Source organism: Caenorhabditis briggsae, assembly GCF_000004555.2.
Source record: "Caenorhabditis briggsae complete genome, chrII, whole genome shotgun sequence".
Lineage (NCBI taxonomy): Eukaryota > Metazoa > Nematoda > Chromadorea > Rhabditida > Rhabditidae > Caenorhabditis > Caenorhabditis briggsae.
The window spans coordinates 9,100,379-9,125,602 of NC_013486.2; the positions used below are offsets into that span (position 1 = coordinate 9,100,379).

At 38.4% G+C, this 25,224-nt stretch overlaps 4 protein-coding genes across 4 annotated transcripts; 2 read left to right on the plus strand and 2 right to left on the minus strand.

Annotated features, from left to right (window-relative positions):
* Nucleotides 1-80: 80 nt before the first annotated feature.
* On the plus strand, nt 81-4,560 carry CBG02701 (the record flags this gene model as incomplete). The annotated part of the gene is made up of 13 exons (XM_002630917.2): nt 81-140; nt 190-584; nt 636-891; nt 954-1,208; nt 1,252-1,550; nt 1,600-1,704; nt 1,754-1,849; nt 1,894-2,047; nt 3,006-3,100; nt 3,245-3,365; nt 3,768-3,890; nt 4,012-4,144; nt 4,352-4,560. The coding sequence occupies 13 exons, from the start codon at nt 81-83 to the stop codon at nt 4,558-4,560; spliced, it is 2,301 nt and encodes a 766-aa protein (XP_002630963.2).
* A 2,088-nt stretch (nt 4,561-6,648) lies between these two features.
* On the minus strand, nt 6,649-15,948 carry Cbr-stg-1 (the record flags this gene model as incomplete). Its single annotated transcript, XM_002630914.1, has 12 exons — nt 6,649-6,746; nt 6,797-6,896; nt 7,542-8,528; nt 8,572-8,834; nt 9,953-10,212; nt 10,264-10,349; nt 14,484-14,603; nt 14,652-14,788; nt 14,835-14,975; nt 15,022-15,099; nt 15,144-15,299; nt 15,843-15,948. 12 exons carry the CDS (start codon nt 15,946-15,948, stop codon nt 6,649-6,651), a joined length of 2,532 nt encoding a protein of 843 aa, XP_002630960.1.
* CBG02699 lies at nt 10,739-14,218 on the plus strand (the record flags this gene model as incomplete). Its single annotated transcript, XM_045242469.1, has 6 exons — nt 10,739-11,041; nt 13,024-13,251; nt 13,297-13,424; nt 13,470-13,813; nt 13,947-13,967; nt 14,190-14,218. The coding sequence occupies 6 exons, from the start codon at nt 10,739-10,741 to the stop codon at nt 14,216-14,218; spliced, it is 1,053 nt and encodes a 350-aa protein (XP_045092233.1).
* A 1,481-nt stretch (nt 15,949-17,429) lies between the features above and the next one.
* Nucleotides 17,430-23,308, minus strand: Cbr-die-1 (the record flags this gene model as incomplete). Its single annotated transcript, XM_002630913.1, has 5 exons — nt 17,430-17,536; nt 17,591-17,702; nt 17,752-19,110; nt 19,400-19,723; nt 23,261-23,308. 5 exons carry the CDS (start codon nt 23,306-23,308, stop codon nt 17,430-17,432), a joined length of 1,950 nt encoding a protein of 649 aa, XP_002630959.1.
* Between the last annotated feature and the right edge of the window lie 1,916 nt (nt 23,309-25,224).

The following is a 25,224-nucleotide window of genomic DNA, read 5'->3' on the forward strand; positions in this document are numbered from 1 at the left end:
ATCCCAAAAAGTTTTCTAGACTTGTTCTCGGGGGTTTCTTGCGAATTCTCTGGACAACATCGCGATTTTTCGGCGAAACAATGGATCGGGGTTCGTTTTCAAACAGTCGACGAGCCCGACATTTTGGAAGAACTTACCAGGTTCGTCTAAAATTGAATTGAAGAATTTTAAAGAAATTTGATGTTGCAGAGCGTCCAATCGTCGCCATCTTCAGCCGATTTCTATGGGTCACCTGGATTTTACGGCGGAAGCCCGATCCCATTCATGAGGAGTCCGTTGCCGCGTATGACTCGTGAAACGTCGATTTCTCCTGCTTTTTTTGACGATGTCAAGTCGTCGTGCTTGCCGCTTCCATTAGCCGGACTGAACCTCGACGAGAACAACAATCACGTTAAACGACGAACAACACCGTCTTGTGATGATCGAAGCGATTCGATTTCGAAGTACATGCAAGCCACACGACTCCTGAGTCTCCCAGCATGGGCGTTGGACGAAAATCACGAGATTCGCAATGATTTGACGCTGAAAAGAGTAGTCCATGAGGATCTGATTCTATCGTTTTGCATGGACAAAGCTGGTTGTCAGTGAGTTTGAACCCGAAAGTAAAGCATTTGATTAAAATAAACCAATTTCAGTTTTCTTCAAAGCAACTACTTTGGCGGAAACACAATGGACGCAGGGATCCGGCGTCGGATCAACCGCGAAGTTCTTGGAAGCAAGGACATCTTCTTGACTATTTGCAAAAGTGGCTTCGGGAACTTCTTCATGCAATGTGTCATTGAGCACTCTAACCACACGGAACAAGAGATCATCAAGAAGTATATCATCAGCGATATAAAAGCTTTATGTCTCGACAAAAGCGCGTGCCGCGTTGTGCAGACTGCGCTTGAGGTAATACTTTGAACCTAAATATGTGACTTGGAATCTTTAAATAATTCCATTTTCTTTTCCAGAAACTTCATTGCGGAGACGCTATCGTCGCTGCCATCGCATCCAAAAACTGGCTCATGGCCATCTGCACGGACCGCAACGCCAATCACATCATGCAGAAGATCATCAAGAAGTTCTCGCCGTCGCGGTGGGAATTTCTAGTTTCATTCTTTATAAAAAACGACCAGGAGAACATTTTGTACATCTGTCGAGACAAGTACGGATGTCGAGTGGTGCAGACAATTGTGGAGGTTCTCTCGATTGAGACAGATAATCAAGTAAGAAAGCGCATAGTCAACAGCAGTTTCATTCTATTTTCAGATAGAAGCAAACGAGAAAGCTCGCGTTCTTCGACGCCTGATGAGCAAAATCCTGACCAAATGTCCCACTTTGGCTCACAACGAATTCGCCAACTACATCATCCAGCATATCATCGAAACACCAGGCATTCTGAGCAAGTATCGAGACACAATTATCGAGACTTGTCTTCTTCGTAACCTTCTCTCGATGTCACAGGAAAAATATGCCTCTCATGTGATCGAGAGAGCTTTTGTCTATGCTCCGCTTTCTCTTATAGCCGAGATGATGGATGAAATTTTCGATGGATACATCCCTCATCCGTACGTTTTCTAGGACAATATCCCGTAATTCATTTCGGTTAGTTTACAGAGAGACTGGAAAGGATGCTCTGGACATTTTGTTGTTCCATCAGTTCGGCAATTATGTCGTTCAACGTATGCTCAAAACCTGCATCGACGCTGTCACCGGTCAACGGTAACTAGTTTTTCAAATGTATGTTGTAGTAGACAAATTAACATTTCAGTGATACATTGGACGAAGTAAATTATTCAAAAAGGTTTGAGAATTGGTTCAACAAGCTCTACGTGAGAGTCAGAAGAGAGAAAGCGCGATTGATGAGGTTCGATTTGTAGACAATCTAGTGTATTTCATGAAAAGTTTCAGATTCTCTTCTGGGAAGAAAATGTTGGAAATTCTCCAAGGGATGGAAAACTCCTACCACTTTCCATACGGAGACTCTCCGTCAGCATCCACCAATGGAGATCGATTGTCCTTTGGATCATATTACGAGTTTGACTTCAAAGATAGCAACTTTCCGGTTCTCTGAATGCCACGTGGCTGATAATTTCTAAAAGTGCTCCAGTCCGTAAATAATTCCGTATCCTATCCTGGTGGTACCATTGATGATAACTCGCAAGAATAAGAACTCGTAAAGTACATGTCTGAAGCTGATTTTTTTTTTGGAAAATCTTGGAATATTGTGAAGAACGAGACCATTTCGAAACTATTTTTCTAAGAAAGTTGAATCCTGGGCCGGAAATTAGAGCCGGAAAACTGAGTTCTCATTTTCTAGTTCTCATATGTAGCAGCTCTCATTTTCCGAGTTCTCATCCCTGGTACCACCCCTATCCTATTGTTCCATCCCTTTATAATTTAAAATTACTATCCCTTTCCATCTGTAAATGATTTTTATCGCCTTTATTTCTTGTATCGGTCCCATTTGTTGTTAACATTGCCCACCTGATTGCCCGTAGTTCTTTATATTTTTGTTACATTTTTTCTCCTTTTCATAGTTTCCCATTCATTGACTCTGTTTCATCCCCATTGCATTATCTTTTTCTCTGTTATTGCTGTATTTGTTTCAAGTTGTACATGTTGTACCATCTCCATGACTCTAATGAGTTTCATGGGATCTTCTGTTTTGTTTGTGTTTTGTTCGTTTGGAAAAATGTTTTTGTCATCACCGTTTTTCGGCAGCCTCTCTTGCTATTTAGAAGATCATTTTTAGCATACTTGCAAAATCAGGGCCCGGTTTCTCCAAATTTGAAAAAATTTTGAAATTTCAACTTTTTCGAATTTTTTTGTGAAAGAACTATTTTTATGGACACCTTTATCTGAAAAATGCTTTCCTTGGTCCATTTTTTCTGTTGACCCCAAACAAATTTTTGAAAGACAGAAAATTTTTTCCGGGCCGGGCCCTGAAAATCGTGAAAAAAGCCCGGCCCGGCCCGATGCAAGAATATTTTCTAGAATTGCCTTTCTATTGCAATTTTCAGATGAGCCACGAAGAGTTGACGTACACAACTCTAGAAAAGTCTCCGTTATGCACCACAAATCAATACAATCTGAACCCGGATACTCCGTCAATGGAGTAAGTGTGATATTGGAATTAGATAAGCCGGATGAAAAGTGGTCACATGGTCAAAATAGCTGGGTTGGTTTATTTCAGATTACTTTTTCTTTGAAAGGTCTATTTTCCAGCAATACAGCAAGAATCAGATAATCAATTGTCTAGTGAACCGACACCGGCTGCTCAGGACAATACCGTCTACGGGGATCCCCATCAGAGCTACTCAAACATTGCCTACAACCAACAGTTCATCAACTCCAAAGAAAACACAGTGTCCCCAGCGGTGGTAAGAATTCGGATCTAGAAATTTCTTTCTGAGTAGCACAAACTTTATGGATCTTACAAAACCTGTGAAATTTAGTAGAATCAAGGTTTCTAAATTTCAAAACTTCTGTAAAACCTCGATGAGATCCATATACAATAAACATTCTAATAAAAGGCAGTTCCTCTGAAAGATATCAAAAAGTGGTCAACTGAAATTTTTTTGATATTATGTTGAGCATTTTGTCAGTTGACAACTTTTTGATATCTTTTTCAAGAACCGGGATAGTTGAGCTCAAAGTTAGAGGTTTGACCTTATATTAGAGTGTTTACGGTAGTTTTCTTTGTTTTCCACGGTCCTCGCTTTTGGTTTCAACGGGACCTGCAGAATTCTAGGACCCTAAAAAACACAATAATTATTTTTCAGCCTCATGCGGACCATATCCATATGTCGGCTTGGTTAACAAAGTTCAACAAAAAAATGAGGTCTGTATGTGGAGACAAAGCCAGTGGGATTCATTATGGAGTGATGTTGTGTGAAGGTTGTAAGGTGAGGGATAGAGTTTTGCATGAATTTCGGGGAACGGAAAATTTCAAACGAGAGCGGTTCTGAAAATTACCAAACTTCTCATAAAATGTCTTTTTTCAGGCATTCAAATGTCTTTTTTCAGGCATTTCGAATAAAAAGCTGTCAAACTGATTACGCATGTAGAAGAGTGAAATCTTGTGAAATAAGTCGTGAGAACTGTATATGCAAGTATTGTCGATACCAAAAATGTCTCCAGGTTGGAATGACAAAAGTTAGTGAGTTTTTTCACCAAACTGCCACGTCTGAGCTAATTTTTCTTGGCTGTTATAAAAGATATCAAAAATGTGTCAACTGATAAAACGTTTGTGAGATTATGATAAATAAGTCATCAGTTGTCAACTTTTTTATATCTTTGATAGAAACTGATATAAATTGACTCTTCTATTATAGGTTTTGAGGTAATCAAATTTTAACACTTTCAGCTGTTCATGTGTCACGAAGACAAAAACATGTTGCATCAAAAAAACTACTGCCCGCGGCGGATCTCGAATTTCTTGAAAAAGCCAATGAAATCGTTGTTCTCCACATGGAAACTTGCAACTATACGACTAAAAAAGTGAAGAAACTGGTTAAAAAGCAACTCGGATTGGCATTCGGTACAGACGACAGGTTGAATCGACTCAGCGCTTGAAAATTCTATTTGCCTTTTATGGATAAGGAAATTCAAAATGCAATCTGTTTTGTTCGAGATCTTCCAGAAACGGTATTTATTTCAAGTGTTGAGAAAACTGCAATTCTCAAAAAGAACATTTTCGGAATCTAGCTGATTCGCATCATTCCTTCACTGTCTATTGATGGAATGATTCTGCAAGATGATCGTTTTATCAACATTGAAATTCTTCGACTTCTTTTTGGAGACGTTGCCACGGAGATGACCGCTTTGGGAGACTACTGTATACAGGTAGTTCGGAAAACCTTTCTGGGCCATAAACAAGCCACGATTAAACTAATGCCCGATTAGACACGGCTGAAAAAGTTTATAAAGGGCTTAGAATAGTTTCGTTGTTGCTCAGAAAAGTTTATCCATTGCTCGAAAAAGTTTGAAAGTGCTAATTATAATTTTTACTGTTGCTTAAAAAAGGTGTTTTACTGCTAAAAAGGTTTTATCGTTTCTACTAACGGTTTAAACTATTAATTCTTTTGAAGACGGATTTTCAGAAAATACATTCATTAGAGAAAAAGAAATTAACAAAAAAAGAAGAAAATTTAAACTGAAGTGGAATCTCGATCTCGAAACATCTTTGAACCTCAGATCGTAGCGCATCCCGTTGTTGTCAGCCCAATATCATATCCTCCTGGAAATATTTAAAATTTTTAGAAATAGATATTAAGAGCTACAACTCACTGTTATGGAAGGCGTTCTCTCCTGATTCATACGTAGTTTCGATAGTGTCTTTGAAGCGGGTTCATGTGATCGCGATCATGATCTAGTCTTCCTCATATTGGTGTAACACGATTTTCCAAATTGTCGCTTCGGAAGTTTGAAGTTTCTCCTTGTCTGAAATTATGATAGGTAAATTCCTTTTTTACTAAAACTGACGAACCGTAGGCTAAATTACTCCGTTCTGACGGCAGGTTTGAATTCTCATTCAATGATTCATCATGACGTTTTTTCGATAATAGTTCTTGAGCAATAGATTATGATTCCAGGAGATTGTGATTTGGATCTTCTCTCAAATAAGCATTTCACGACTTTCAAACATATGGAAACGAACAAAAAATTAAAAGATGATAAAAATAAAACAAAATTAAGTAAAATAATTTTTGAAAACAGAATAAATCTTTCGAAAAGCCAGAAAAGTTTTAATAAGGCTCAAAAAGGTTTGAAAAGTTTAAACATGACTGAAAAAGGTGGCTTTAAAAAGTTTCAGTTTCGAGCGCAGCTGGATAAAGTTTACAAGTTGCTTAGAAAAGTTTGAAAAGTTTGATTGTGGCTTGAAAAAGTTTAATCGTGGACTTTCTGCTTGAAAAGGTTTCAGAATTGCTCGAATGTAGCTCAGAAAGGCTTTCCGATTTACCTGAGCAATGTTTTTGTTGTATTGAGTTTTTAACAATTTTTTCTCGAACTAATCCTTTGATATTTCCTTATTAAACTAAATATGCAATTTTTGTGATATTTTCTGACTTTGTTGGGGTTTGCACTTCAGGACAATCGTTTGAAAAGGAACCGAGCTACAATCCAATTCTAGTTATTATAGGGATGTCTCCCAGATGTACCGACATCTCCCGCGTTCCGCTGTCCACTATATTTTGCGTGCAATGTGGGGCTTAAGTTGACACTATTATTAGAGGAATATCTTCAGTTTTCCACCGATTTTTTTTCGAAATTTCGGAAGATTGAAGAACAAAAACACATTACATGACTTTTAGAGCCTGGAACACACTTTCAGCAAATGATCTTTTAGCAAATTAGTATTTCCTCTGTTTTTTGAAAAAAAAAGGAGTTTCAGAGCGTTAGATATGATCAAACTTTTTTATAGGACACTTGCTCAATTGCAAAGTGAAAAATATAGGGAAACATGAGTGGAAATAGGAAGAGGAGATCAGTTAAAAAGCCAAGGTTATTATTTAGAGTGAGATCTAGGAAAAACGGAACAGACAAGTAAAAAATATCAATATAATGAGATTTCAGATGGTAAGAGGAACAAAATATGTAGACAAGGTAGGGGTAGAATCACAATAAAACACTTGTGAATAATATCATATTTCGATGAGAATTTCAGTCAGCAGTCGGAATGAGCTCAAATTCAATTTTTCGTGTTTCCGTGAGAAGTGTGCGAACTGGCAATTTCAAGAGGAATTCGGCGGGGAGTTGGCCTGAAAAAATGAAGCTGAATGAGAGAAAAAAACTTCCTGAAGTTATTTACCGCTTTCATCGGAGCACCTGACAAGAATCTTTTGGGTTAGAAGCTGTGTTTCCTCATGATTTCGATCGAGGGCTACTTCGGCAGGGGATACACTTCCACTCTGAAAATAACGAGTTGAAAAATTCTCTAGCCGGCGGCGAAAATGAAGGCGCATCTTCGGTACAGCAGCGAAAAAGAGAGAGGCTTTTCTCGAATAAGTGCATGCGCCTTTAAATCGTTATTCACAAATATTCAAATATTGTCTATTTTTTCTCTCGCTCGCTTCTTCATTTTTTAAACAGAAGTTCCTTATGAAAAAAGCCTAAAAATAGACTTAAATTAATTGAAAATGAGGTACGGTATTAAAGGTGCATGAACTTTTTCTCAAAACTTCGCTTTTCTCGCTACTGACTGACGATGTGCCTTTAGAGGTGGGGAGACATGAGAAGAATAATGTTGTCGAAATTCCGTTTAAATATGCTCCTCGAGGAGTTGAACTTGTCGAGGTGAGTGTTGGAGGTGCGGCGCCGCTACCGACTGAGCTACGCGTGCAAAGAGAAAGCAGCTGCCCGATTGCATACATAAAGGCGAGGGCGACAGCTGTACGCAGAGTGACATTAGGCGTTGTACACCGTTACGGTAGAATGCATACTCTGGCCCCAAAAATCCCCCGTAAAATGTCCTGTCCCCCCACCTTTAAAAGACATCTGAGAAAACTCCTTTAAAGTGTAATTTCGGCCGCAACGCGCATCTCCGTCTGACTTACCGTATCGGTATGGTTCTGATTTTTCAGAAGTGCTGATGCTTGCTTTTCGAGTTCCTCCATCATTAGTTTCTGAAGAACTTCCGAGTCGACGTTGAGCGCTTCTGAAGTTGTACTTGTCTCTGCTTGTTCGCCCGCCAACATCTGCGTGAAATTCAAAATCGCTTCTGCGTTGATCGCTTCAGCCTCTCCCGCCGTATTCATCTTTTCGTGCCGAATCATATGCATCAAAAGGTTCTTATCACTACGAGTGCGATAGCTGCATTCCGTACACTTTTGACGACGTTTATGAATTCGGGTGGTTTTCAAATTTTTCTTGACGACTTCTGAAGATTTGAGGGGTTCTTCTGATCCAATGGGAGATGGTTCTCTTGGTGCTGTTCCCGCTTGATTGAGCATCGAAAGTACAATGTCGATATTGTCACCGATAGCTCCCATGTGCTCTTGCATGACGTGGAATCCCATCATTGCCGGCGCAAACTTTTCACTACAATGGGTACACTCGACCTCGTTTTCCACCTTTTCAGATTCCTCCGATACGCTTTCTGATGCTTTAGTGAAATCCGTCGTCTTCTCTTCCGAAGTCTCTGTGGATTTTTCGACTGCTTCGCTGATAATCGACAAAATGTTTGCAAAGTCATCAGATTCTTCGATTGGCGGGCTAGGAGATCCTGACGAATCGTCGCTTGTTTCGCCTAGCGAATCTGATGGTGGCGGCGCCAATTTCAGTCCGTGCACTTCATATCGATGCTCCCGAAGCGCATCTCGTGCTCTGAACGTTTGCTTACAGTCTTCACATCTGAATGTCAGCTCTCCTTCGTTCATTCTCGTGTCGATTTTCGCTATGACCGTCTTGTTCTCGTCAATAACAATTCCGTGCATTTTGAACATATGGGTACGGAGGAAGTACTTATTGCAAACTTCTTTCTTGCAGATGTCGCAGAAACTGGCAGTATAAGGAACATGGTGACGTGACGCTTTTTTTGTGGACTGAAAACATTTTTATGAGGGTTCAAAACTATAAAAAACTTACATTAGAAACAGGAGAATCGGTCGTCTGACAGAATAACTGCTGAAGCAATAATTCATCTTTTGGATTTGTCGCTTTCATTTGATTCATCAGCGATTGAGATAATGTGTCGATATCTTCTGTTTTAGACTTTTTCGCTTTCGGTCCGACGCTTTTAGTTTTACGTTTTTGAGTAGGTGTCATTTGACACGAGTTAGAAAGAAACGACATGAATGAAGCGGACGGAGAAGGATTTCTTTCGTTTTGTGGGCTCGCCGTCGTAAATTCTGGAAAAAATGAAAATGTAGATGTTATGCTGAAGTGCAAGTGAGTGTGTAGTAGATGGAGAGACGTTAAAGAAAAGGCAAGAGCCAGCGTAAGTGAGACTAATCATGGCAGAAGTGAGCAAAAATATTTTGTGTTGAAAACTGGCGAAAACTGCGAAATAGGAGAAAAAGAAGCGAAACGGGAAGAAGCAGGAGAATAGAAATATAGGAATTGAGCGAAACGAAACGAAAAGGAGCGCATTGAGAATTCAGCTATATATATACAGAGATTAAGTTGTGGGTGGAGAGATTTGGCTTTTTCTGCTTTCGATTCGAAAACTACGGAATTTGGAAAGGAAATTTTCAAATAGAAATTAAATGAGTTGGGTGGGAAATTGGAAAGGTGAATTTAATTTGGAAGAAAGCCATTTGAAGTCAGTCATCTGAAGTTTTTCCTTTGAAAAAAAAAGGAAAAGGAAGGTTTCTTTTTCGTTGAAAAATCTGGAAAAATAAAATTTCAAAAATCGATTCAAAATTTTGTTTTTCAAGTGGAGAGCTCAAATAAGCTATACAAAACCTCGCGGGCGTTTTTATACACTACGAAAAGGAATATATGTGAGTCTAAAGAGGGAAAAAAATTTCGAAATGCGCTTTTTGAAATTTTGGGGGGATTTCGCAAAAGTTGAAGAGAAAAACTGAAAAATGGAATGGCTGTGAAACCAAACTACCAGGAATCTCTGATTTTTCGGAATTTTGAAAAACAATTTTAAAGAAGAAATTCCACTTTTCCATTACAAAAACACAAGAAAACTGTTGAAAATTGACAGAAAGATTTCGACAGCGCAAAAAAAATATCAAAAGTAACTCCGTTCGAGACCCGCAAGCGAGTTTTCAGTGTGCACCTTTGACATACCGTAGTCCGAAAGTCTCGGATTCTGAAAAAAGCTTCGAAAATTTTCCGGTCGGAGTTTTCGGAATTCTGAATACCGTTCCGAACATCTCTGCAAACTACTTTAACAGACCGACAAGTTCTCATTGGTCTTGTGATGACAGTCAAAAAATTCAAAAATAATATATTTAAACATCGAAAAATAATTTATTTCATGAAATACCAGAAATTTAACTCAATGAAGGATAACCCTGCGACACTGGTATTGCAAACCGCCTCAATGGCTGCGATTTCGAAGGTTGGGGTGGTTTGCGAATCGTCGATCGTCTTCCATTATATGATATCTCGCTTCCGGACCTGCTCTGTTCTGGCAGATGATTAAACGACTCTGCTAGAAGTGAGAACGAGCCTTGGATTCCAGTTTTGTACTTTTGAAGAGCTCTATCGGAGCCAGAAGTCTTTATCATTGAGTCGAGTTCGGGTGGGGGGGAATCAGCAGTTGTGTGGGATCTAGAAAAAGAAATCAAAATCTTTGTTAGGATAAAAACGAATAAAAATTACCCAGTTCTCCTATTAAATCTAGTATGTGAGGAGTCTGTCAGAATACTCAACTGTCGGTCTTGATCTTCAGATGTAGTCTCAGGTTTCTGAAAAAATAATGGATGATGTAAATATTTTCATTATATATGTTTTTGAAAAACCGGTAAAAAACTACAATTTTCTCGAAATCCTAGGTTTTTCTGGTAATGAGTTACTTTTTGGTATTTGGTAAAAATTTGTGATTCCATTTGAATCAAATTGAAATTTACCACTGTAATTGGATCGATTTTAACAATCAACTTTATGGCCACTACCAAATCATTTATCTTTCTTGTGTTTATTTTCTCCATTACACAGTGTACTACAACATTTTGACTTTTGATCCTCCATTTTGTCTCCCCCTCATAGTCTCGCCCACACCGGTTCACCTGATCGACCGTCAGCCACCACTACAGAAACACACTTTTAACTATTCTGTACTTTCAATGGTTTCACTATGAATTCTGCAGTTTCCCATGAATCCAAAGGTTACCCTTCAAAACTTCGACACCGGACCCGATTCTTGATTCTATTCATATGTCTTCTATGTCTTGCGATTTCTCAATCCAACACATTGACTCTAAATTTCACCATCATTTGTATGTCAACAAGTTACAATGTGACCTCGATGGACTTTTTGATGAACAAACGGATTTTGGAAAAACGTTATCTATATTCAGCTTCTGAATCTAATTCATTATTCTCAGCAGTCGCAATCGGAGCAATAACCGCCGTCTACCCATTTATGTATATAATTCAAGTAAGCTATTTTTTATGGACCAAAGTCTGATTGTTTACTAAAAGACCAAGAGACACTTCACCTGCATTTGAGCTTAATGATCTCGATTCCTATAAGAGATATCAAAAATTAATTCATCAACTGATGAAAAATTGGTGATATTGTGATTAAAAATTTATCAGTTGGAAGTTTTTTGAAATCTTTTGAAAGAACTAAAATGCTCGAGTGCACCTACAGGATGGGCTTCGTCCCAATAAAATCATTTTCATTTTAAAAGACAGTTTCTATAAGAAATAACAAAATTCTGTAAGCTGACAAAATGTTTGCCATAATATCACCAAATGATATTTTTTTGAAATCTTGCATAGGAATTGAGATAATTGAGCTCAAAGAGCTAGGGTGGCCTTCTATTAGAGTGTTTACGGTATATTCCAAAGTTTGAATATCTCTTCCAAAAAGTTTACATTGTCAGCTGACCATAAATCTACCACACATTTTATTGAGTGTTCTTTTGTGAAGGAAGGGATTTTCAAAGTTTTATGACTAGAGGAGATTAAGACCTGCGTGCAAAAAGTCACAATTTTTGCACGTGAAGATGAGCTAGGAGAAGTCTCAGGAGGCACGTCTCCCAGTTCCGGCTCGTTGGGTAGGCTAAAAAAGGGGTCAAAGATGAAAGAAATTAGAAGAAAAACACATTGTCACAAAACCACAGTAACCTTCTTATTAGGTTGTTCGGAAAGTTCTTTCCATTTTTAGCGCCAGATACATTCAAAGTAAAATAGGTCAAAACGATGTCGGATAAATTGGATGTAATGACCATCGTTATCAATGACTATCTGCCAATGCCCCACTAAATTGTGGATGCCTTCCTTCCAGAACTCCGGTCACAGCGAGTTCAAAATCAAGTCAACCCATTTTTGATACGTTGTTTTGAAGTAATTTTTCGTCAATCAGATGACGTTAGAAGTGGCTGGATGGGTAATAATCAGAAAGTAGAAGGTTAGAGCTATACAGTGAATAAGGCAGAATCGTCTAGACATATCCACCGAGATCGGCCTGGGTCTTCCTTCCCGCATGAGGTTGCGAATTTTAATTTTCAAAATAAACCTTTGCGTTCCTCTCCAATCGAGATCCACATAAAGTCTGAGTTATGTCACCTGACAAGAATAGGTATGGGTCGTAAAAGTGACACTATTATCAGGCAGCTCCTAATACTCCATTCTTTGGTAGACCACCATACCGACAACATCCCATTTTTAACACGAATTTCACGTTACGAGGCTTCTGGTGGTTGAGTGCCTTTGTCAACACACATGGCATGTTGCTTATTGTAATCACACATTACCCATTTATCACCACTAGCAATGGTTTGATTCCAACATTCATGTGTGCAACGCAGGATGAGAAGATTCAAACAGGTGCCCACCCGGTGAAAAAAGTTGTGTTGAGCCAAAAGATGGGGTCAATTTCTTCCCACTTTTTTGACTGTGCCGAGAGTTTTCAATCTACGGTTTTTTAACGAAAGGCTTGCCACTGATGTACTTCATATATCACGCACAGTTTGAGGAGGGTCCCTTTCTTTCCCGGCTTTTAATGCATCCAAACCTAAGCCCATTTGCCTTTTTGAAGGGGGATTTTCGTCAGACAAGAATTCCCGTTTTTCAAATTACTGAATCCAGGTTGTGATGGTAGTTCGAATGGGTGCATTTGCGTTGTTAACCGCTATTAGTTGGCGATCGATTTCAGCTAATTTAAGATCAGATATAAATACAATTAAAATGATAGTCGAAAAATGGAAATTGATAGAGCCGAAAACAGTGAGCATATCTTATTACACGAAAAGGGAGGAATGATCTCTGTTGGGGTGCAGACACTATTAGACCCCACTAATATACTGATAAAACGACAGCTTCCTCGCTTTTACCCCGTTCAAAAAACAAAGTTTGAAAACAACAACAGATCAAAAATGGAAAGAACTTTCCGAACAACCTAATATATTTCAGAAAACTGGATCTCACGCCGTTGTAACTCTAGTTGGCTTTTTCTCCGCCCTGACTACTGCTCTAATTCCATGGATGGCCTATTTGGGATACTATCCTCTCCTAGCAATGCGATTTTTCCAAGGAATGGGGCTTTCTACTGGATTCACATTAATCGGAATAGTCACCAGACAATGGTCCATGCAAGCACAAGGAGCATTCTTTTTTGCATGTCTTTCTTGTTTCTTTCAGGTAAGAGTTCTATAATTAGAGGGATTCCTAACCATAGTTCTTCAGCTTGGTCCGATATTCACTATGCCTGTTTCTGGAGCTCTCTGCACTTCCTCTATTGGCTGGCCTTCTGTGTATTATGTGCATTCGCTGGTTACAATTTTGATATTCACAGTGTTCTTTGTTTTTTACAGGTACCTAATTTTTGAGGTCATTATGATTAAACTTTTAAACTTCAGAGAAAACCCAATCTCTCACAAATTGGTCACCCAACTTGAGCTATCCAAAATTCAGCGTGGCAAACGAGAAACCAAAAGACAACCGGTTCCTCTCAGACAAATTCTAAAGGATCCTGTAGTTCTGAGTATCTGGGCAACAGCTTTGGCAAATTTCATGGGAATCCAGCTGACTATGCAATTCTCACCAACATATCTTCATAAAATTCTGGGATTCTCTGTGAAAGACACAGGACCATTCAGTGCTCTTCCACAAGTGATAACAGCATTTGTGAAGGTCTCCGCAGGATATTCAGCTGATAAACTAGGATGTTGTTCGCCAAACACATCGGTTCGGATATTCAATAGTTTGGCTTTAGGAGGAATGAGTTTAACGTTTTTGGGATTGGCTTACATCCCAACTAGTCATCCTTACATGGGATTATGGATGTTAGTGGTGTCATGTGCAATAATTGGTTTCAATTGTGGAGGATTTTTCAGATGTTCTGCTATTTATGCAGCGTGAGTTTTAGTTTTGGGTTTTTAGAATTCTAATTCTCAAAGGGGGACTCCGACCACAAACTTTTATTGTATTGAAGTTATGTTTTTTTTTTCTAGTATTTCAAAGATTTCGGAATTTTTTTTGAACTTTTTCATAATAATATTAGGAAAATACATAAGAGTGGGAACATTTTGATACAATAAAAATTTTTGGCCGTAGTCCCGCTTTATACAATTTTTCAGCCAACACAATCACTTCGTCATGGGAATGAATTCTTTTTTCAACTGCCTTGCTGCCCTTATAGCTCCAGTTTTTGTGAATTTCTTTGTGAAATACGACACATGGAATGAGTGGTATTGGGTTTGGATGAGCCATTTTGTGATACTTTTCATCTCGAATCTAGTGTTCCAGTATTATGCAAAAGGGTCGCCAGCAGAGTGGACCAAGATGGATAATCATGAAAATTATGTGAAAATAGACAATTTAGAAAATGATAAGGATGTAATTGTAATAAAATTTTGAAAAAGAACACTCACTTCTTTTTGTGCATTGAAAGTGGCTCGTATTTTGTAGCGATTGAAGGTCCGCTCATCTCGTTTCGCCATATAGACGATAATTGAAAATAGTGCAGCTAGTTCCGTAAACAGGAAGCTTGCCTGATTGAAATAATTGAAAAGGATATAATTTATCCTCTGAAAACTTACTTTCAAACACCAGAACGAGAATCCATACGACATATAGAAAAGTGGGTCATCCATTTCACTTGCAGCGTGGATTTTGTTACCAACTTCTTTAGATACAGCCGACATGTAAACAATGATACAGGAGAAGTTCGCAATTCCTAAGAGAAAATAATTTGATGACCTAGAAAACTTTCTATTCCATACCTGAATTTATATGTAATAGACTTGACACCAAAAGAGAGGCATACGGATTCTTTAAACAATAACAAATCACTGCCATCATTAATCCGAAACCATCCAGAATCATTCCAACAAGCATGAAAAGAAATGCACGTCGAACGGATTCTGAAAACATGGAATTTTTTGGCTTCTGAATCTCCGAATCTCTCACGTTGAACTGATGTCGTTGTGTCACTAGGCTCCTCATCTGTCAGATAATAGACAGTCGAGCAGTGGAATGGAGTAATGGCTGGAAGAAAAATCAAATATTTTGGTCCTTTAAAAATCCCTCACGATCAGCCCAACAAAACAACCACGGTCCGATGGTGGCATTCTTAAAATAAACGGGAGCTGTGGCTGTTGAGGTGTCATCAAAGTTGAGTGTCTGATTTGGGAAAACGAAATACTTGAGCACTTCAGATGTGTAGAGCCAGTGGTTTGTGGATGAAGCTGAAAATAGAAAAAAAGTGACCATGATGATGTCATGGAGCAAAGAATTATGAATAGGTAGTACTCGAAATTACAGTTTTTGTTGTATAATTCACTCAGCTTGAGCATCACTAAATTCGATTCCGAAATTTCGATTTTTTATTCCGAACAGTACTCATATTTCATTTACCTGAAGTTCTAGAAAATTTTCAGTGGTAGATCTGATGATAAGTCATGTGTGATAGTTGTTTTTGCAACTCCATTACCGTAAAACCTGTTTTAGAAGGGTCCCCCTAACTTTTAACTTTGAGTCAATTTTTATCAGTTTCTGTCACATATATATCAAAAAGTTGACAACTGATAAAATGTTTATCATATTATCACAAAAATTTTATCAGTTGACACTATTTTGATATCTCTCATAGGAACCGAGATAAGTGCGCTCAAACTTGACGGCGTGGGTGCCCTTCTATTACAGGTTTTACGGTAACTTCTCTTTTACCCAGACTAAATCGAAAATTTCGAGTCTTCATACCACACTCTAGTTTATTTGGAATTCAATACTTTTTTGTGACAAATGTAATAATATGTCCCGAGAACAACGAAACTCAGAACTCAATTCAATAAAACTTGATTTTATAAGTTCATAGAACATGAAATGTTCTGACATCTCTGAATAATTTTTAGTTGGTCAGAACCGGTCAGCAAAAACATCTCAAATGATTATATTTGATTAGATTTCGCCATTTTGAATTTCCCACAATTTCAAAGTTCTGAACATTTATGAGGCAGTTTTTTTCAGCAGAAGTTTTGAAAATAAATTTCAGAATAAATGAACAATTACATTAGAGAATACAGTCATTTCCTTAATTTCGATAACACAGATCTTTCGAGAATCAAAGAATTTTGCCCAAAACTTTGAGCACAAAACACTTGTGAGCAGATTTTCAGACATTTCCAATGTTTTCCCTTGACCCTTTTTTTTGAAAAATTCGTTCAATGTATTCAATCTTCGCAAAAATTAAATCAAAGAACCTGTGACTAAAAATCAAATTTCTTTTGCACTATCCAAAAATTTCAGTCTCGCACTTTCCCATTCGATTTCGTAAATTCTTATGATTTCGTGTGAAAACCTCAAATGACCAAATTGAAACCAAAAAATTCTTCGTCATAAAACTCACAAAGTGTGTTACATCCACAAGCGATAGCTGAACAGATTAGGGCAAACTTCGTGAGACGATCCCGATTAACTCTTCGAATTTTGATAAGTTTATGCTGGCTGACAGGTATGACCATCATCTTGAATACTAGTATTAGAAGACGTGCGAGAGATTCTTCAAGGATGACTTTTTCTTCTACGGTGCTCAGGCACGCGCGGTAAACTCAATTTCTGAAGACGTGTCGCGCAGAAGGAAAAGAAGAAGACGTGAAAATAAAAAGAAAAGTTCCATAAACATCCCTCACTTTATCTGGTTGGGGCACTCAAAAACGTACACATACACATGTATTCTCATAGGTTTTTCCCATTTTTTCGGAAAAGGAAAAATTACTGGAGGAAACAATTAAGATGAGGAGGGAAGGACAAGATCAAATAAATTATTTGGAGTATTTTCTTTACAATCAAATTAAAAGAATTAAGAAAAAATTTTCGAGAACTTTCAAGATTATATGTGTGATAGATTAAGGAATATCCTAATTAAAAAAAAGAAGAATGGCAGGTTTACGAGGGGTACTTTGGAAACATTCTTTGGGAGAAGACAAAATGAGGAATTGCGAGAAAAAATGCACGGATTGGCGGATAGTTGGCATTTTTTGCTTTTTAGAGTAGCAGAATGAAATTGCCCGTTGCTAACTGGGAGAGACAGAGTGACATTTAGAAAAAAAAACGATAAAATTGATGAAATTTTTGAATGAAAGAGGTTTGCTGGGTGGTGATGGGTTTTTTTTACATCGGAAGAAAAATTAAAAATCGAGGAGACATAATCGGAAGAGAGATCGGAAACGGGGCGAGGATTTGGGGAAGATGGACCACAGAATTCGAAGTTTAAAAAATGTATGAAAATGTGTCTTCCGTGTCCAGTAAAAGGGGTACCCATACATAAAGTTGAGAGAAATAAGACTTAGATTTGAAGAAACTGTTCAACTGGGGATTTAAGAAGAGGCAACTGGTGTTGGAAGAAGCTCGAAGACAATCTTTCGTGGTCCATCGATCTGGGAGCGGACTGGAAGTCGAACGAGGAATTCTGCTGGGAGCTGACCTGAAAAAAAGAATTTTAGATTTTGATTTGAAAAAAAGGTTTAGGCTAACTCACCATTCTCATCGTGGCACCTGACCAAAACGGTTTGTATTGGGAACAGCTTCTCAGCAGCGTTCTTGTTATCATAAGTGTCCGAGAGGGATCCGGATGGAGAGATGCTTCCGCTCTGAAATAATGACAATTTATTTCCAATGTTCATAGCTATAGTTTCTTACCGTATGCGAGTTTCTCTCATGATTATGATTTCCTATAGCATTCTTCTCCTCTTCCAAATCCTTTTTAATGCCATCAACATTTTTGAAAGTCAAGTTGAGTGCTGCCGAGTCTCCATCGAATTGATTCTGGTTCTGGACGACCATGTGAAGCGCTGCCTCAGTGGTCAACTTCAATGCCACATCTTCGTCATCGTCCTGTTTGATTTTGGCATCGTTCATCTTCTCGTGACGCTCCATATGCATCTCAAGATTCTTGGCGTCTTTGCATTTGTAACTGCAGTCTGGGCACTCTAAAACCGCCATTCCCAATTCCTTCTCCTCGCTGACCGACTGTCCACGGGTGTTTGCTTGATTGAGCATGGAGAGAACATGAGAGATATCTGCAGATCCGTTGGCTCCTCCAACAGTTCCCATATGCTCTTGCATGACATGGAATCCCATCATTGCTGGTGCAAATCTCTTATCACACAACTGGCACTTCTCCTCACCCATTGATGCGGAATTTGGTCCGGATGAGCTGTTATTGGTGGCTCCATTTGGCGTATTTGGCACTGATGGCTTGTTCTGATTGTTTCTTGGAGTAGAAAGCGGAAGGACACCATGAACATCCTGTCTGTGTTGCCGAAGTTGATTGCGAGTCTTGAACATTGTTCGGCAGGTATCGCATCTGAATGTGAGCTCTCCTTCCCGCTCCTTGATGCTGGTATCAATGTTAGCAATGACAGTCTTGTTCTCATCAATGACGATTCCGTGCATTTTGAGCATATGGGTTCGAAGGAAATATTTGTTGCAGACTTCCTTATTGCAAATATCACAGTAATTCTTTCCATTTGAAGAATATTGCCTCTTAACTCCAGCTCCTTTGTTTGGTGTGGAAAGGGCCGAGAGAGACTCAAAATCTTGCATTCCAAACTGAGAATGAATATTTCCTGGGAACATCAATGGAAGTGCCAGGGATTGTGGGAAGAAGTTTTGGAGCATCATTTCATTTGGATCCTTCTTCTGATTTCCTTGCTGAACTGGTGTCGACAGACCAATCTGCGCGAGAAGTGACTGCATGAGTTGATGGTTTGGTGTCAGTGGTGTCTCAGATTCTTCAGATTTCTGCTTCTTGGCACTTGGCTGCATTGAAAGATCGTCGTCGTCTACTGATGCGGATGAGTATGGTGCGGAGACGTGTCCATTGACGATAACAGATGAAGCGGCGGAGTCGACAGAAGACGTTGTGCTGGCTGCACTGCATCCTGTGGAAGTGGAGGTAGTTGGAAGGATCATGGAAGCAAGTTGGGAGTTGAGAGAGACCGCTGGTGTTGGAGATGGAGAAGCATCACGTCGTTCTTCGGATTCTGGTTGATCGGACTGTAATGAAGATTAGATTAGAATAAAATAGGGTCTTTATTGTCTAAAATTTAACTTCACGACTACATAGCTACCCCTTGCCCGCCAGAACACTTCGGATTGTCACTTAATTTTACAACCACCCAGCTGTCTGGCATATGACATAACCACTTTTCGAGTTTCCAAAAAATATCTAGAACAAATTAACTTTTGCATAAAAAACTCAGAAAACATTGCTAAGCCTCCATGACACGTCTTCTTCCAAATCTGAGTATTCCTAATCTATGTAAATCCCTCTTTTCCAACTTACCGACTGTTTCTGTTGCGTAAGTTTGGCAGCGATCTTCATAAAATCTGTAGTTCCACCCAACAATTCCATAATGGCAGATGGATTCTGCATCAGATCCTCTGCAACTTTTGCTTTCGTTGGCGACTCCAGATTCTGCTGTTGTTGCTGAAGAAGCATCTGCATCCACTGATTCTGTCCAGCTTGCAACATTTGGCTCTGGAGGAATTGCTCCTTCTCATCGGCCTCAGCCAGAATCGAAGACGACGATGGGGCTCCAGAAGACGAGGTTGGGCTAGTGGATCCTCCAGAATTGGTCATCTTCATGACGTTAAACTGGTTGCTAGTCTGAAAATAAAGAAAAATGAAAATGGAATGGGAGAATGAAATGAGAGATTGAAATATTGTAAAATTCTTGCACTCGAAATATTAAAAGATAAAAGATCGTTGAGAAAAAGAGCTTAGAAGGTGTATCAGTAAATCGGTATTGGATAAAATGCAAAGGATTAGGGCACAAAAACTTGGATTTCGCGAATTCACATGACTTTCGTCCGCAGAAGAATTTTTCGGTTTTTTCTCACGCCCCGCGATTTGGAAAAAAAAGGAATCCGAATTTAGAATTTAGAATGTTGCCGACTGGCTGCTCGAGACCTCAGGAATCTTCTACCCTATTCAGTTTTTTATAATCAAATTATCCGGAGGGATGATCTGCGAAAATCCATCCGAATATGGATAACATTTTTTGAGCCGCCCCACTGGCATTCGAAATTCGAGGTCTGCGTTTTTAAACAATGAAGAACGAGACTGTATGAAAAGGATTAGCGATAGAAGGGGGAATAGAGGTCCCTATTGTTTGATTGGGTGAGATTTCACAGTGAGATTACACATCGACCTTCTCAAGGAAAAAGGAGGAGGTACTGTATTTAGGGGGAAATTTTGAAGGGGTGAAGAGGTCAATTAAATTTACAGGGAACCGGGTGGAAAGCCAGAAAATGGAACATGTACCCTGGGAAATAGGAAGTAGGGAAACTAGTGAAAAAAGGATACGGTAGTAATTAGGCATAAAATCCTAGAATTCTAAAAATTAAGTGTTTTGAACAATCGGTCTTCAGATACTTTTTTACTCTAGGTCCCCTAACAATGATCGGATTCTAAACCTTAGATCCTATGTCTTAGATTTTAGGTTCCAAGATTTTATGTCATAGGGTCTGAATTCTAATTTCAAGGTTCCTAGATTCGAAGGTCCTAGTTTCATTTGTCGAAAACTAAACTTTGAATATCTAAAAAACCAAAAATCACTAAACCGTTCTAAAATTCTAGACAAGTTAAGAACAATGAACCTTATCTTATCAGGCACAGAAATTATTGCTGGGGCCCCCCGCAGTTTTATCAAAAGTTTTATCAACTGACCACTCTCTAGTCAACATCATAAAAGTGAACGGAATCGAAAGTAAAAAAAAGAAACAATTGTCTCCCGAGAAAAAGGTCAAATGGACCACCACCACCCCAGGCGACTCTTAACAAATTCACAAACATGAGGGGCCGTTTCGAGGAAATAGTATATGAATTGAAGAGAACGCAGAGAGGAGAGAGTCCCGCGCGGGAAGGGGATAGTCGAAAACGGGGGAAGGAGAAAAAACCAAACCGAACGGACCAACGGGTAAATGGAGGAGGTCGACTCTTGTATTTAGAAAGTGCGAGGCAGTACGAAATTCGAGGAGGCGGAGGCAAAGTGGGCGGGGCTTCCCTAGGGGTCCAATGGTCCTTACAAACTAAAGAGAGGGGAAGAAAACGATTGAGAAAGAAATGATCAAGTTGTCAAAACTCAGGCGGTGAAATTCCAAAGTGGGCGGGGATCGGGTGAAAATTTTGGGTTGAATAGCAAAGCTCTAGGCGGGCGGGGGACCCTAGTGTCTCACTTTAATCGAGTAAATCGTTTCCTGCGATTTTCGTTTCAAATCTATCGCTTGCTTGTCACACACCGGCTTCCGCGTATTTTACTAAAACTTTCCGTTTTTTTCTAGGATTTTGTCTTTTTTCCCATTTCATTTTGAAGCAGCAAAAGTAAAAAGGAGTCTGGACGTCTTATGGGGGAAAGAAGGAGATGAAGATTATTCAACTTTTATGAAATGGAAATGAATTATTCTGAAGGTGTGTGTGAACTCCAGAAGCCAAGAAGACGTTGGCAAATGGGATGAGGGAGGAATTTTGATGAATGGAAGTAATAATCTCTTGTTAGCAATGCTAACTTAGCACCCCATCCAAAGTTTATCCATATCGGAATCTCAAAAAGTCATGAGAACTTATCTGGTGGAAATATCTCACTGCCCTTGACCACCCCCTATCTTTTTGTGTATGGTCCGTCGAGTTCTTCGAAAAATTCTCTCTCAACGTCTTTTTTTCCCAGAAGAAGAAGACACTTTTATGATCAATTAACTTGTCATATTCGATCGCAACTGTCGGTGTTGTTTTTGAAAAATGTATGAAGGATTGGAACGTTGATTGATAGTTTGGAATTTTAGAGTTTGATTTGGAATCAAGATTGGGAATTGGGATGGTTAGAGATTGGAAATTTTTTAGAATCTAGAGACTAGGAGGGCCGGAAGCATCTGAATATTTAATCTCAAACAGTTCAGATAGTTCGGCAGTTTCACTAAATTCAAATTATTCCGAAAAGGGAAGGTTTTTAAGATCCACACGGTCTAGAACTCTAGGATTCATAGCAATTAGGTTCAAGCAGACATTTGGAAATATTCAGAACTCAAATTTCAAAAGCGCTCTTCGCAGTTTCTTAGAAACTAGAGCCTAGGGATCTTGACTATGGAAAGTCTAGAGGACCGGAAATCTCTGAATTTTCAGTAGAAGAAAGTTCAGATAGTGCGGAAGATTCATAAAGTTTAAAAGCGTTTGACTCTAGGATTCTTCAAATCTAGGATCCACAAGAACCTTGGAAAATTCCAGAATTGGAAATTTAAAAGCTCTCTTATTTCATTTCCTAGATCAGCTCTAATTCAATTAGCCCTTCTAATTTCCTGATTCTCTTCAAAAAATAATTTCCAACTTTCATCTCATTCTCCCAAGACTCCTAATTACATATCTCTATCTACAGATGTTCATCTATTCTCTTCTTCTTCTCACCCCTTTATTTCATTTTCTTCTCCTTCTTCTTTTGTACATAAGTCGGATATGGAATTAGTGGAATTTGAGGGGTCCCAAAAAAAGAGGGGGAGATTGAGTTCTCTTTTATTGGCTCATAGCCAACATTTGTCTTTGAATGAGGAGAGTGGTGAAGTGGACCCAGATTAGCGGTATAGTGACATAAGGGGAAACGGAAAAGAAAAATAAGAGATGTAAAGAAGTCGTGGATTGAATTTTTAGAAATCCTGAGCAATTATATTGTCCAATGATTGACAGGTGCAAACAATTTATTTTCGACAGAACAATGAAAATTTGGTTTGCAATTAATTACTTGAGCAGCTTTGGAACTGGAATTTCAACATCAAAAAATCAGGGATAAACAGTCAGAATACCCTAATCTGATACTAATAAAACATGATTATGCTCCATGTAGTTTCTCTAAGATCGCTGCTTTTAATAACCACTTATCTTATTTAAAAAGAGATTTTTGTCTGCTTGGCGAGGGTAAGGATCAATGGATTTCGGAAGGATTGAAGAGTTTAAAAAATATTTAAAATTTATTGTTTGGAAGAGATCAGATTTATTTCTTGTATTTTTGCACACAGAGCATTTTTATATAAAAAATAGCCGAAACGAAAGAGTAAATCGAAAGTCAGCCAAGGGATCCTGGATCTACAGCACCCCATAAACTACAGTATGTAATCTACAGTAACCCCCATGTAATCTACAGTAACCCAAGAGACATACCGGATCCATCGACATCAGAATCTGTTGCATATCGACCGCGTTGGCCATCATTGGTCACTCTTTGGAAGACTCTGTGCTCCTTTGCTCTCAAAATTCCAGATGAAGTAGATTCTGAAAATTTGAATTTCCAAAAAATGTCTTTACTTGTGATATTATAAGAGTATCGACCGAAAACAAACCAAACCCAGAAAATAAAAATTTTAGAGAATTTTGGAATTCCCAAAAGATATGCTACCTAGTCTTCTCGTCAAATTGTAGTTTTTTCGCCATTCAATTTTTTTCGAAAAAAAAAACTGATAATACTAATTCGGGAAAACACACACAAAACACATTTAGAAAAAAAGAAAACTAGAGACTCAGAAATCAATTGGTGGTTGTTTTGAAAAAGGAGAGAGCGAAAAATTTCAGATAGATTTTCAGAATATTTATATACACAAATGAAATATAAAAAAAGGAGTGAAGGGAAATAAGGAGAAAACTTGTTGGCTCTGATTTTCGAAATCTGAAAAGAGCTAAGTGGATAACACGAGTCGTTTGGGGCTGTGGTGCACACCAGAAAATATAATATATATTAATTTCAATTTTCCAACTTCTCGGGGGCTCTGGACCCGGGGACTAATCGTGTTTGGCCACTTGCCAACCAATGCCTTCCTCTATATTTCCGCTTTGAATTTTTCAGAAATTAAAGGAGAAGTCAGAAGTTGATAAATTGAATTTTAGGGGGAGCTAGAACTCGAATTTGAATGCCCAAGTTTGATGAAAATGTCATACTTATTGTGGGAATTTGAATTTCTGAACTTTTGCAATTCTGAGATTTTGAAAATTGAAAGAATTTTGAAGTTGCAAGAGTTTAAAATTTCTAAATTAGATTTTAAGATTTTCAGAATCTCAAAACCATCTCCTACAAAATCAAGCATCAGAATGATACCAGAAATCTCTAAACTATTTCCCATTTCCAATTTCAAAAATTTCAAAAATCCGGGAAAAAAGTTCCTCTCTGTCGCCTTTGTCCAATTTTATTATTTTTCCTCTCTCCCTCTGGGGACAAAAGCAAAATTTCCACATTTTTTCAATTTCAATTTCAATTTCAGTCCCCCTCATACACACAGAAATCGAAAAAGGGGGCGGAGAGGAGTGAAATTGGCAGGTGTATAACAATTTCAAGTCTTTTTTTTTCTCACTGTGCTGTCTAGAAAAAACGCACATTTTTGCACAATTCATAAAATGGAAATTGATGGAAAATATTTTAAATTGGGAAATAAAAGTGTATGAGTCAAGTTGGACCGGGAAGTTTCAAAAAGGGAAAGTAGATTTAAATTTCAGAAGTTTGTGAATTCTCAAAATTCACCTGTTTCCCATGGAAATTTAAAGTTGAAAAAGTTGAAAAACAATTGGAAAATTTTTGGAATAATCCAGGAAATATAATTTTTTGGAATTTTCATATTTTTAGTTATTTTAAGAAAACACTTGAGAAGACTGATAGCCTAATTTTCCAAAAATTGGGTTTCTAGGCAACTTCAAGAGAATAAATTATAGGTAATTTTTCCCTTAATACCGTAAAACATGTATTAAAAGACAAGCCTTTCTATTGTTCCAAAGTATGTCCGGAGGGCCCTTCTATTGAAGGGGTCCTTCAATTAAAGGTTTTACGGTTCTCCAGATGGCCTAGGATTTCGAAACTTAGTTTTCTAGGTCACTAAATCTGACGAACACCGGTAATTTAGTTCAAGACTGTTCAGACCTAAGTTTTTGAAAAGTTAAAAAACATCCAAAAAAAATCTAAATCCTTATCCTACAAATTGAAAGCATCAAGGAAGTCTTCGGCAATGATCAGTGCATTTTATCACATCCGGAAAAAAAGGAGGAGAGCAAAAAGGTGTGAAAATCTGTCTTGTTTTTGGAAAAAGAGAGAATGTTGTCATGCGGGGTGAAAACGAAAATTCGCTTAACAAATATATATTCCG